This window comes from Canis aureus, chromosome 2, assembly GCF_053574225.1.
Source record: "Canis aureus isolate CA01 chromosome 2, VMU_Caureus_v.1.0, whole genome shotgun sequence".
NCBI lineage: Eukaryota > Metazoa > Chordata > Mammalia > Carnivora > Canidae > Canis > Canis aureus.
In genome coordinates, this window is record NC_135612.1 from 57853735 (window position 1) to 57867740 (window position 14006).

The 14006-nt window shown below is 55.3% G+C and overlaps 1 protein-coding gene across 6 annotated transcripts in view; it reads right to left on the bottom strand.

Moving 5' to 3' along the window:
* ARNT2 (aryl hydrocarbon receptor nuclear translocator 2) overlaps positions 1–14006 on the bottom strand; it is a 155780-nt gene that overhangs the window by 12960 nt on the left and 128814 nt on the right. For all 6 annotated transcript variants that reach the window (XM_077874286.1, XM_077874295.1, XM_077874275.1 and 3 more), the window contains 5 exons: positions 9578–9650; positions 8685–8808; positions 5466–5565; positions 2844–2982; positions 2043–2208 (listed from right to left, as the gene is read on the bottom strand). In XM_077874286.1, coding sequence (XP_077730412.1) covers positions 2043–2208; positions 2844–2982; positions 5466–5565; positions 8685–8808; positions 9578–9650 — 602 coding nt within the window. The remainder of the gene's footprint in view (positions 1–2042; positions 2209–2843; positions 2983–5465; positions 5566–8684; positions 8809–9577; positions 9651–14006) is intronic.

Below are 14006 nucleotides of genomic sequence, written 5' to 3' on the forward strand. Positions count from 1 at the left end.
CCCTTAGAGCAGAGGCTGCTTGTTTGCTAGAGCAAACACTGCTTGTTTTCCACCCTCTGCACCGCTGTTCTCCGCCTCCACACTGATCCACAGCTGTCCTCGGGGAGTCCCTGGTCTGCATGGTTCTGGTGCCCATGCCCTTCATGACATCCCCCAGGCCAAACTCTTCCTCAGCTCCCAGTCCCCTCCACCAGGGCCTGGCTTCCTCTTTCATGGCCGCTGCTGCATCAGGGTCGACAAAGGAGGGATTGGTGGTGAGGCTGCATGAAACCTCTCTGCTCCCTGTCCCTCACGGATCAGGGACTGGCCCCTCTCATTAGCAGAAATCAAGACCCCTCCACCGGGACACCTGTTCCCCACCTTATTCTAAGGTGCCCTGAATGTTGGATCAGAAGACAATGCCAAGAAGAGTCTGGAGGGGAGTGCAGTGTGACCTTGAGCTGACCTCACTGTCCTCAGTTTATTTACACCTATGAAATGGGAGAAATCAGGCATCTCCCTCCCAGGGCCGCCAGGAGCATTATAGGAACTCAAATGTGCCCGGAGCCGAGCAGAGAGTGAGCATCCGGTAAGCATCAGTGTGGCCGTAACTATATTGAGGATGAGGGAGTGCAGGCAGCTCGGAGGCAGTGGGGACGTAGCTGCTGAGCTGGGAGACATGTGCGACTCTACTCTTCAGGGGCCTACCCGTGTCCCATCCCCACTTACATCTAAGGGTGCACATTTGCCAAGTGGACACCAGACAGACGCATGGAGCTGAAGGGCCCAGATCGCCCCAGGCCTCGGACAGACCTGGGCTGCTGCTTGCACACAGCTGCCCTGCCCTCTCCCGGTGCCCATGTGTCTCCTTGGGGCCGGGACCAGACCTCTGCCCCTCTGTGTGCCCAGGAAGGATGGGAGAGGCAAGGGGACCTCTTCCCATCAGCTGAGGAGGCTGGAGGCAGAGACTGCAGGGAGGTATGGGCTCCCCTGGGAGCCAGTGGCCTCCAGCCTCTGGTGTTTTCTGAGTTGGGTGCATGGCAGATTGGAGAGCAAATGGCTGGGGCCTGTCCTTCCTGAAACATGGCAATATGTGGCTGAGCTCCTGCTCCTGGGACAATATAGCAGAGATAGTTCAAGGCCGACCCCGAGGACCTGCTACACGTTAACGGGATTAATGATGAATCCATGAGGGAGTGACCGGTAAGAGGTCAGGAAATGCTGTGTTTCTGGGCCTTGGTTTCCGGAGTGGGAGCGCCCAGGCTGCTGGGGGTGGTGAGGTGGGACAGGGTGCGGGACACTGCACAGCATTTTCCCTGGAGCTGGCAGCATAAAGGGAAGTTGCTGACTTGCCAGATGGAAATGCAAGGGTGTGGGCTGGCCTGAGGGTGTCCGTTCTGCAGAGAGACGCCCCATGAGCCACGGGAGAGGGAGTCACCAGTGACAGGCACCCGTTCAGGATGCTCCAAGGGCCAGGGTCTCCTCACCAGCCCTTCCTGAGGTGAGGTGGAACCCTGGCCCATTAAATGCACACAGAAGGAGTAGATGCACAGGTCCCAGGGACAAGTACCAGAAGTCATGGCCACTTATTGCTTTCTGGCCTGACGCTTTGTTAAAAAGCTGGGGGAGATGTCCTGACGTGGGATGGGTCCCTCTCGGAATATGAAGACAGAGAACCTTATAGTGTCTCTTAGTTCCACAATGTATTTCTACAACTGGGCATCCCTACAGCTGGTCTCCAGTTTTTTGAAACATTATAACGTTCTGGATAGCTGACAGTTCTTGCCAAGGGCCATAAAAGGCTAAAACAGCATTCAGATGACATGAGCACACAGGAATATAGTCCCAGGGCCTGGGAAACGACAAAGTCATTCTACAAAGCCAAGACCCAAGCAGCCAGTGTGTGTGGAACACCATCAGCTCTCAGAGCTGGAGGCACCTGGAAACCTCTAGACTCAGTGCCAGGGTTCTGGAAGCTGGGGGCTCAGGCCCCTGACCTCAGGACACTCAGAAAGCATAGCTGCTGGCTTTCCCAGGAATTCTTTCCCTTGTTCCCCACCTACCGAACCCTGGAGTCCTGTTGGCAAGACTGGAGTAGGCATTCCCGCTGGGTGAGGAGGTAGCTGGGCTGGAGAGAGGGCTGTAGGAAGAGGGATCTGCTGGGTAGCTGTGGCTCGTTCCAATCCCAAAGGGAGAGGACTGCGTCTTGCCGGACTGGGAGGGGATTTGCTATAATCAGGACAAAGCAAAGAGAAGGGCAGTATCACCAACAGGCCTCTGTCTCCAGGCCCCAGGCCCCAGACCCCAGGCTGGTGGTGGCCACTCCAGTGGCTGACGGTGACTCCCCATGGCCCTCCTGGCCAGCCAGGCACAAGCCTGGCATCAGGCCAGCATGTGTGGGCCTAGGACCTGTGGGATGCAGGCCCTGCATCTCTGGGGCAAGTCTGGGTGAAGTTACCCCCAGGCCTACTATGATCTGGGTCTTCAGGTTTCTGCTTATACAAATACCTGAAAGACCCCTAGGCCAATGGATGCCCACCTCACAGTGACCACCAGTGCATGTGCATGGGGGCTGGGTGCTGTCATGCTGCCCTGGCTGGGGCAGACAGAGGTCCAGAGTGGTGGGAGGCTTGCCCTCATGGAGTGTCCATGGCTCTATCCCCTCCCCCAGCTGCTTGGCTGCAACTGTGCAGGGCCAGGCTGCTGAACGTGGCTCTACCGTTGGGGACAGCTCCCAACGCACCCTCCAGGTGGCTAGTGCTCAGAGTGCTAACCTCTCTGTGAGCCAGGACCTCCAGAAAGCAGGTGCCGGGTGCTCCTACCTGGTTGGCACCTGGGGGCAAGGCCCTCATGGATGCCCATACCTGTCCAGGAAAGGGTGGCCGGCTCCCCGTCCATGCCACCTGACTCTGGTTGAGCTGCCGGGAGATCTGGGACATGTTCTGGCCCGTGGACGAGGAGGACTGGATATCATTCACACCAGGCACGTGGACCACTGAAGAGCTGTTAGAAATGAGATAGCATTTGTTGAGGAGATGCCTCTCCTACCTCACGGGCCCCTGGGCCACCTTGCTGTTCCCTCCCGGGTCTGCCTCTGTCCATCTGTCTGTCCCCCAGTGCAGGATGTCACTGGACATGCGTGGCAAGCCTTCTCTCCCTCGGGGCACCCTCTGTGTCGCCCCTACCGTGTCCCCACCTCCAAGTCACCCACACCCCACCCACGGGTCTCCAGCTCCCAGCATAAAATCTGCCTCGGTGCTGACCCACTCCTTCGTACTCAGGTTAATCTGTCCCTCTGGGGAGCCTCTAGGGCTTCAGATTCAGGACGGAGGCTGCGGGCTGTCAGCTTGTTGGTTTTGAACAGGAGAGCCTGTCAGGGGAGCCTGTGGCCGGGGCCTGGCCCAGCCGCCCAGAGCCTGCTTTGGGCTACCTCTCCCCCTGCCCTCGTGTTGTCTTTGATTTCATCCCCTCACCGTTTTATGAGGCACCTGCTGGGTGCGCCCCTGGTGCCCCTCTGCATGCCCCCTGCAGGCTCCATCTCCCCCTGCTCTCCGTGCTCCCAGGCACCCTGCAGGCATTGCTTCCCTGAGCTGTTTCCAGCCATGCTCTTTACACCATTCACTCCCTAAAGGTGGGAAGTGGGGGAGAGACTTCTGTTTGGTCTCAGGCCCTTGGTCCTGCTCCGTGGGAGCGGCTCCATGTGCAGGAGAGTGCTGTGTGCCCGGGAGGGAGCTGGGGGCGGGGGGGAACAGGGCTGAGGGGATGTCGGTGTGGAGTGGATTCTGAAGAAAGGCACTTTATAGACCAGTACAGAAGAGTGAGTACAGTTCTCCTACTAGTATTATAATATTTTTTCTATGCTTCCTGGTTCCTCATAAAATAGGGAGGCTCCAGGGGTGTCAGTACATTCTTGAACCAGCCATTCTGAAAGGGGACATTGTTCCCAGCTTCCTGCACCACTTCCTCCCTGAATGGCAACCTTTCTTTCCCATTCTCCATGGCCTCACAAGGCCTTTACTGATCACTGTTCCCTATGGGGGCTTCTCCCCACCTCTGCCTAGCACCCCTGAGCCCAGCACTCCCCAGGGCCCTCTGAGCTATCGCCTTGGTGCCCACAGGCAGGGCCAAGGCCTCCAGGACCACGGCAGGATGCAGGGTGAGGACACACACTAGGGGACAGGCAGCAATGCCACTCCGCTGGAGCTCAGGCCGACCTCTGACTGCCATGCACCCCACTCACAGCAGCACCAGCCCCTCCAGATTTACAGGAAATCCGGCCCATTCCACCAGCTTAAGGCCCCACAGGCATCCCCCCATTCCATAGAGGAGCAGTGAGTGAGCACCCTCCGGATGCCAGGCTCTGCAAAGGGGCCGGTGTCCTCCCCTTCCCCTCCCCACACAGCCAGCCCCCCACAGGCCTGCCTCTCCTTCTCTGTAACTGCCCTCCGACCTGCTTCTATGACAATAGCCTCACCCCGGCTCAGCATCTTGAGCCTGACCATTTGTCCTATGACCCACCAGTACCCTCACCTTCCATGCTGCCCCCCAAACTTTCTCCCAGACCCTACCTCCACAAGCCCCTCCCTGCAGCCCTTCATCCAGACCGCAGGCCTGGCAGCAAGTGTCCCAAGGACCTGATAAGCATGTGCCCAGATGGGGGCTGGCACGGAGGTGCAAGGGGTCTGTGTGTGCTGAGAGTGTTACAGTGGAGGATCCTGGGGCAGGAGAGAAGTCTGGAGGCCTCGACCACTGCACAGCAGGGCAGGGTGACTGGCAGTGACGGGGATCAGCAGCAGAGCTCTGGGGCTGCCATCTCGTCCAGCTGGCCCCTGACCAGAGAATGCTGCCTGTGGCGCGAGTTCCCCAGAGCCTGGGAGTGGGCTACATCCACTGAGACCCGGCTGCAGGACTGGCCCCTCCAAGGTTTCAGCCTGCATATCCAATGCACAGCGGCCGAGCTACCTGCTGTGTCTCCAGGAGGTCTGTCCGTGGACCAGTGTGCATGAGTCCAATATCCTGGCAGGGATCCTCTCTCTTGGGTGGTCAGTCTCAGCTGCCCAGCCCTGGTCCCTGTCTGTACCTAGATGCTCCACTCAGGCTCTGGCCAACTGAGCCAGCGGCTGGGCCATATGAGGAGCGCTGCCCACTGGGTATGGGTCTAGGGCAGTTCTAGTGAGTTTGGGCATTTTTGGTGGGTGATGTGAGGACCCACGCACCCTCCTGAGGGTTGCCAGTCTCTCCCCCAGCTGTTCCTCCTAGGCCCTGCTCCTCCTTCCCCAGCAGGCAATAGCAACACATCTAATAGCAATGCACAGAGGGTTCAGAGGGCAGATTCAGTCACCAGAGTCCCAGCCTGGCCCAGCGCCCACAGGGCAGTAGCCACTAACTGGGGTTTGCAGATTTTGCCACACATGGAGCCGAGCTCAGAGACCCAGGGCCTCACTGGTACAGGGCATCCTTCCACCCCTTCACCCCCTGGCTGGTACCTGAAGGCCTTCCCGGAATGTCCCGGGGGGAATGGGCTTCCCTGGGAGTAGATCTGCTGCGTCCCTGCTGCAGACGCTGAGCTCATCATCTTCTTCTCCGCTAGAAAGAGCACAGCAAGGGTTACATTCAAGGGCTTCCTGCCCTCCAGACCTCGGGGCGGGCTTTCTGTGCATGACTCCTAACCCCAAATGTGCCCGAATTTTTGCCGAATTGATCTGGTTCTGGTTTTTATGTATCTTTCGTATCTCCCAGCCATTTTTGCACTGATCCCCAGTGTGGGGCCGGGTGTCCCTGAGCAGGACGACACATCCCGGCCACCCATCCTCCTGCACCTGTTTCACCCTTGCCTGCCTCCCAGGGTCTTCTCCACACAGGAGGGTACCTGGCTATCCTCTGGCATCTAGGCCAGGCTACACGCACCAGAAAGCAAGCCCTTCCCAAGAGCTGGGAGGATGGAGACAACCAATGGAAGTTCTTCCTCAGACACTATTTTACTGACTTCTTCCAACCCCCAGGAGGAAGCAGGGAGCAGTGGTTTGGAGGACCAGCTCTGGTGCTCCCTGGTGAAGCCCTCGGCTCTACCTTGGCGGGGGGGGAGGTGGCCTTGGACATGTTTGTTCTAGAGAGAGCCTTTCACTTCCCTACAATCTCAAAATTCCTACACCCATTGTTCCCACAACCCCTGACACCCCACCCACAAGATACTGGAATAGAGGACATCAGTTAGTTACATGGCAATTATTTTGTGCCTAGACAGGTGCCTCGCCTGTACCCATCTCTGGCTTGGTGAGCAGACAGGCAAAGTGGGGGATCCCCCACTGGGTGGACATGAGCAATGATGGACGCTCAGGCTTGGAGGCTTGGGGTTGAGGGTGCAGGCTTCAGTCACCAAGTACTAATCTCCCACAGGTGCAAACCACCTCTGTGATGCTTCGATAAACTAAAGCACTGAGTGGTTTTCCTGGTCCGTTTCTTTTGCTGCATGATGGGGCACCCAGCAGAAAATCCTACAGGATGGAAGCCACGTGGACTCTTGGGTGTGCATTTCTAACGTAGTCCACAGGCCTGAGTTTTGTGGATAAAGAAGCAGCTCCAGGTTTCAGGACAAAGGTGCACTAGGGACTTCTTGTGATTTCACTTCATGTAGGCTATTTTTTCCTCATGTATTTTTTTTTTTTTTTTTTTGTGGTTTGGGTACATGAGAAGCACATTTTTTCTAACTGCTCTAAGACATTTGTAGGACACAAAACTACACACATGCACACATACACATATACATATAAAGATTCTGGATTTTATTATTCAATCTTCTATATCTTTTTTCATTTTATTTCATGACTTTGGTCTACCTGCTTTGTTGGGAGATGAAGAAATGCATATTGGGATCTCCTGCTGCAGTGTGGCTTTATCAGGATGTTCCTATGTATCTAACTGTTCTGGCTTTCCCATGTCCCAAAGCTCATGACACATATGCCTTCACGTTGGGTTACAGCTCGTATCTACATAACCACCCCCTTCGCCCACAGCGCTCGGACAATCTGTATGCTCCTTCTGGGATCTGTAGGCACCACACCACCCCTCCTCCTGGCTCAGTGGTTTCTCGTCGCGTTGTCTGGAGCATAGCAAATTTTGGCAGCATGTGATTCAGGAGCTACCAGTCAGGAGTCCTTGAACACCCACCAATTCTACCGCTCATGACATTCATACTTTCCTACTATTTCACTTTTTCTTCTGAGTACTTTGCAATTTGCTAAAAATGTCCTCGTCTTTTCTTGGAAGCGAGACTTCCTTCCTTCTTTTCTTTTCCCTCCTTTCAAGAGTGGTTATTTTTAAACACCTTGGAAGCTGTGCTTCTCTAGAAATGTCAGAGAAAAAAACAGCACGCACCGATGAGAAATTTCTGTGTATGACTCCTAACCCCAAATGTGCCCAAATTTTTGCCGAATTGATCTGGTTCTGGTTTTTATGTATCTTTCGTATCTCCCAGCCATTTTTGCACTGATCCCCAGTGTTGCTCGTGTCATCCTTCACATTGCTGGTTTCTCAACCTGCCACTTCCGTCCCCATGATCTGTACTTGCGGCACACGAACTCAGTCTTTGGCAAGCTGAGCTCTTGGGAGGTCTGAGTAGTGCATCTCTGAGAACATCTCCCCTGGCTTCCCGTGTGCAAGTGCAGCCTGGCAGGTGGGCTCATGTTGGCTCTCCTGTCTGCCTTCCTTTTCCTTATCTGTTAATTCCCTCCATTTTGTCATCTGTTTGGGAAGGTGTTTAAGTCTCTGCAACATTACAACTTAAATGGATTTCCTCTAAACACCACGACTCTGGTCCAAAACCTCAGGCTTCTCTGAGGGAAGCCTTTTAGACGCGCTACTGTTTCCTCACTTCTCCATCAAAGTCAAGAGCCACAGATGAAGGCAGGTGGCGTGTCCAAGGGACTGGTGGGAACCAAGAGCAGGGAGCTTCCCTGTGCTGTCAACAGGTCACTGCACCACACTGGTCGGCACATGTGGCCCTCATGGGAGGCAGTGCCAGCGCTTTCCTCCCTTCCTTAGCATTTGGTCCACAGCCCAGAGGGAGTGACAATGACAATGACGGCTATGTCTGCCCCACACATGCCGATGTCAGGAGGACCAGGATTTGCTCTTCTCTCCATTGTCAGCTCCTCAGGCCTACAGGCTGCCTCCATGGCTTCCTTCTGACCAGTGTCTCCATGCTTCCTTCAGGCAGGAGAGCTGGCTTCTCCCTTCAGTGGATCCCAAGCACACTGTATCTTGCACAAATTCCTTGATCACAAGAAAATGGAATCCTTCTGCTGAATTTTGGAACATTACTGACATTTGCAGGTTGCATCTTTGGCTAATCTTAGCGGTAACCTGACTGGAAGGGGCAGCTACACGCACAGGTTTTACGTGGCACCTCGACCTAGAACACACCATTTTCTCCAGCGACACCCCTAACGTAGGCAGACCACCTGGTAACCACCACCCCCACCTACCTATTCATTCTCTACCCTCGAAGTCAGAAGGCAAGTGGTCCAGGGCCCCAGGGAACAGGTGAGGGAGTGGTGAGGCCAGTGGAGAGGCCCCACTGGGACTCCTGTCCTGGTGCTCTCTCGTCCTTCCAGCAGGGCACTGGGAACCTACCCTGTCTCCAGATGGCCCAGCTGCAACCCCCATCCCACAACCCCTCCAAGCCGCAGTGCCGTTCCAAAACTTACATGCGCTGATCCCTGCAAACATCTCAGCGAAGCGGGGGTCTCTTTCCTGGGAGAAGATGGCATCTGCCTTTTCCACAGACTTCCCGGCTTCATGAACACTGGCCGGCAGGTTGGGGACAGGAACCTGTTCACACAAACACAAGCACATCCCACGCGTGAGACACAGGACATGTGCTTGTAGCCTCCCTGGGTCTCCTTCGTTGGGTCCTTCCCTCCAGTCTCACTGACACTTAGGCTGGATGGTTTCACAGGTGGGGGGCAGGGGAGGGGGTTGAGCTGGAGGTCACAGAAAGGACGAGTCACATTGATTACTTAAAGAAAGATAAATAATAATCAATGTACTCTAAAAACCAGGAATTGTGACCATCAAGTCCAATGTTGGAGACAGGCTAGTCCAGTGCACCTTGCGATTTCTCTAGATGACCAACTCACGGAAGTAGCAGTAGGAGGGAAGGCAGAGGGAAGAGGAGAGGACAAAGAAGAAGGGAGGGAGGACGCGCAGGCAGGGTGGGGACACAGGGCAGGACCAGGGCTCGGGGAGGGGAGGGACTGGACAAGAAGCAGGACAGACAGCTGGGACACGCAGGACAGATATGGTCAGAGCTGCCCCTATGGGCTTCCGCGTCTGCTAGCACCGGGCTGGACCAAGTCCAAAAGTTACCATCAGCCCCCCAATACTCTCCATAGGGAATGTCCTATACCCGTCGTGGCCCAGCTTGCAGAAGGGTCACAGGAGACCCTCAGGAGACCAAAGTCTCCATGCCCAGTGGGTGGACGGAGTGATAGCACCTGCTGGGTTGGGCCTGGGGGGTTCCAGTGAGGGGCCGAATGTAGTCCCCAGTCCCTCGAGCTGGAGACAGTTCCAAACAGGCAAGAACCTTCTGGAAGTTCACCTGTGATAAGTCATACGACGACAACCCATCTCTCTGATGCACTTCCAACTCCGCCTGCTGCTGCTGGAGCTGCCTGAGAAACACAAAGTGAACAGTCAGGAAGGTCAGCTGTGGTGGCCGCGCCGCTGGACCAGAGCCTCCCCTGAAACCAAGGAAGCAGGGGTGACACCCCACGGACTTCTCACTTTTTGAAAACTTCTCAAAGTTTTCAACTTTTCTTTATTTTCCTTTATGATGATTTTTTAATGCCTCAAATCGAGGCATCAAGCCCTGTAGTGTAAGCTTAGGCTGCCAATGTTTAGGAAATAAATTTTGGTTTATGATTTCATTCTTTGCAGGGTAAAAAGACATCACACCAAAAAAAATGATGTAAGGCAAAATTCAGATCGACACAGGTGACTTCGGCAAGTGCTTGCCTACAAGCTGGGAGGGGGCTGCAGGACCTCATCCAGCCCTCACACTGGACGCCCACAGTGGTACTTTACCACACGGTAAAGGTTCAGAGACGCTGCCCAGCGGCCTGCTCACCGGCGCTCAGGACCTACCTAACAGAGCCGGGACCTGACCCAACACCTGTGACCCGTGCTCTGCACTCTGCATGCTTCCAAACTGCTCCTTTTGGGACAGAAAGAGCCTCCTTATGGGAAATAGCTGCTTTCTGTTTTAGAACATGGAAACCGAGTTATGTCTGAGGAAAAGTGAACCCTACAGCACAGAGCCTAAATACGGGGCCAGATGCCAGGGTCGCTTTCAAGTCTAAATACCAACAAGGATGACAGGCAAGCAACGATCTTCAAATTATTGCCAAAATTACACCACCTCATGCCCAGGAGTCAACAGAAAGGACACAAACAGACCGTTCAAGCATAACACACACAGAACACCTTTCATATGGAGATTCATATAATGGGCAGGGTTAGGGAAACACTTGCACCATTAAAATAATCAAAATGAGCACAAGTTAGAACAGACTTGGAGAACACTTCTTCAACTCCTAAGCTGGTAAAACTACGTGTAGCATGGTGGCTCAGGACAGGAAGATCCCAGTCCAGTGGAGAAGTGTGTGTGGACACAGCCCTTTTGCAATCCATTAGGTCCCGTGGACACGTCCACACCTTCCAGGTGTCGTCCTGCTGCTGGCACTTGTGCAGGGAGCTTACTCAGTGGCTGCAGATGAGAGCTGTCTATGCAGAGTTGGCCGTAACAGGGGACGACTTTATAAACGTGTCTATTCATTTACTGAGCATACATGCCCTGGTCCCCCACTGTGGCCACTGTCAGGACTATCTGGACACACTAGCAGCTGCTCTGAGAGTGTGTGGAAAAGTTCAGGACAAACCATCATGTGCACTACGACTATGGCTACAAACAGCATGTCCCCTGTGATGAACAAAATTTGGAACATGTGACAAAATGTCTTAAGAATCTACATTGACTGGCCAGATTTTCCTTATCTGTTGTGAACCTAGGACAGCCTCGGTGGGTCCCTGTGGTCTTCTCCACCCCTAGCTCCATGCTCTGAGCCCCATGCAAGGCGGCAGGTGCCCTCCCCCTTGCTGGAGGCCGGAGGCACTGGGGAGGAAGTGTCGGTAGTGCCAGAGAAGGCAAGTCTACCAGGGAACTCAGAAGCCACTGCAGGGAGGGCAGGTGCAGGGGTGAGCCAGCCCACCTGGAGGAGAGTCCCCGCAGAGGGCCCCCTGCGAGCACGCCTCTGATAGCTGCAGACTGGTTCAGCCAACGCCGAGGGCCATGGGGAGGACCCGGAGAACCCCACCCGGGAGGCGGTGGTGTGGTCAGTCTGGCCAAGGGGGAGCTGCTGATCATGGAAGGCTGGTAGGAAGGACACCTGTGCCCTCCAGGCATTTGCCCTCGGCACCTGCTAGGGGTCTGCATTGATTGCAACTCACACTGGGCTCACTCAGAGAGGTGACAACCCTCCAAGTGGGGATGTTTTGAACTCCCTTTACAAGGGAGCTCACCGAGGCCCAGAGATGCTAGGGGTCTGCAGAAAAGAGACAGTGCTTTGAAGGGGGATTTGGTGCAGTGGCCTCTTCACAGCATAAAGGACGACTAGCTGGGTAGGGAGGAAGCCCTGGGTGGTCATGGTGGGAGCCAGTAATGAGCCTCGAGGGAGAGGCGGCCTGCCAGAAGCCTGGCATCAGGGGCAGGTGCAGCTCCTGCGACCATGGGTTGGGGGGGTCCCCAAACTCCTACCCCACTGGCCAGACAACTGGAAGCCTGAGAACAAGGGGCACAGGCCATCTTGTCCACAAAGGTTAACGTCGGCTTGTCCCAGACAGACAGGCAAATGCGAATGTCCACACACCACCAGGCTGGTGGGCGGTGTAGACGGAGCACAACCAGGCTGCCCCAGTCCAGGTGTGGGCTGTCTGGGTTATACTAAAGCAGCACCATGTTTACTAACCACTTCTGCTCCCAAGAACAGAGCAAGCACAGGGGGTCTTGGTCCACCCCCCACCCCACTGAGATGGTGATCACATGAGCAACTGGCCAGTCTTTGCTTCTCCTCCTCTGCTGGGGAGCTCGCTGCTTTCCAAGGCAGCCCGCTCCATCTGTAGGCGAGCAATTAGGAAAAATCTGTCCCTAAACAGCCCAAATCTACCTTCCTACAACTCTCTTTCTGAGTTCTGATCCTGCTGCCCGAGAAACACAAAATAAGTTGAATTCTGTCCCTGAACTCTTCTTCCCAGCAGCCAGAGAGATGGGTAGTCTGGTCACCATTCACCTTCCACTGCACACTTCACATTGGTTCCTGGCCTGTGTGTCCCTCCACCTCCCTAGGGAAGACCTCTTAGAAGAGAACCCCGCTGGGGGACCGCTGACCAGGGTATTTAGATCTAAGCCTGGTTGAGACGCCTGTTCTGGGAGGTGTTACTGGAATGTCTACACCAGGCTCTGTACTAGACTCCATGGGGAGGACGAGACATCCAGACCCATGTGGTTGGGATCTCAGGGCATGGATGGTCTCCAGGGAGGACAGACATTCGCCAAGAAGTGTGGTGTGCTGCATTCAGAGCCAGGGTGTGGGGAGAACACACGGCTTGTCTCCTGACCTGGATGCGAGAGCACGCGGAAGGGGCAGTTGAGCCACAAAACACGGATTCCCCCCCAGGCAATCTGTGCCTACACTTGCAACACCAGGCAACAGGGGAACTGAAAAGAATTCTTTTTAAACTGGTATTTCAAAAAATTTTAAAGTAATATAATGATCTGTAGAAAAATCCTAAGTTTCTGTATTTTCCTGCTCTTCCTTTACAGTTTTGCTATTTTGTTTCCATCTCGCAGGCCCCACTGTCACTCGCATGCGAGGACCCTGACACCTGAGTGCAGAACGTGGGGCAGCACCCTCCCGCACTGTGCTACCTCCGCGGCCTTCCCCTTTCACAGATGCAGACAGCAAGGGTCTGGGTCCCGAAGCTGCACCCGGGTGGTGCACACAGGGTTCAGACCCAATTCTGTGGGCTACAGACCTTGCACCCAGTCCTACAGACGTAACGGCCCATCACCCCACAGCTCCCATTCCAGAGCTGCAGGCCTGACCACACCACATCGTGAGCCACCAGGTGGGACAGTAACCCTGTACTTTGGGGTTTTTGTGGGACTGGAGCTGTGAATGCCTCTTCTCTTCCTTCCACGACTTTTCCCGGAGCCCAACCTTCAGCCCACTGGTGCTTTTCCAGGGAATACGACCGCTCCCGCCTGTGGTCCAGCCTGTGTCCAACCTGAGCAGGGACCTTTGGGAGTGGGTGAGACCACCGTGTGCGCTGGGCGCCCCTGATGTGGGTCTGCCTTGTAGAGAAGAAGGGCCCATGTTTCCAACGTGCACCAAGGAGACAGTAAGAACCAGAGGCATCCAGGCGGGAGCCTGCTCTCAGCTCCATCCCCTTCTGAACCTGAGAACGCTCCCTTCAGGAGGCTGTAGAAAACAGGGGCTCTGGTGTGGCCTGCAGGTCACAGGGCCTGACCACACTCCCCCGTGGTCCGGATACAGCCCCATCCCGCAGACTGGGCTCTTGGCACCCACAGTGGCAACCCTGTGCAGGAAGTGCTGACTTGCACACTGCCCGTCCTGGGAAAAGGCTTGAGGAGGTTTCTTGGACATTTCATGGCAATGAAATAAAAATAAACCTTGGTGTGCTTGCAAATTCCAGAGGGGGAGAAGTGCAGGCTCCTCAGAATTCTGGCCGACAGCACGTGTACGGGACCCGGCCCGCATGCAGCAAAGCGCTGCCCTGTCCACTGGGGACCAAAGTGGATGATCCCACAGCAGAGGCGTCAGGCCCAGGCTTCCTGTCGGCGAGGCCCCCCTGCACCGGGGACATCAGGATGCTGTCAATTATGTCCGACACTCCCAGACTGAGGCTTTTACTCAACCAGAGTAAGTGTGACCCCGGCCACGAGAGAGGCA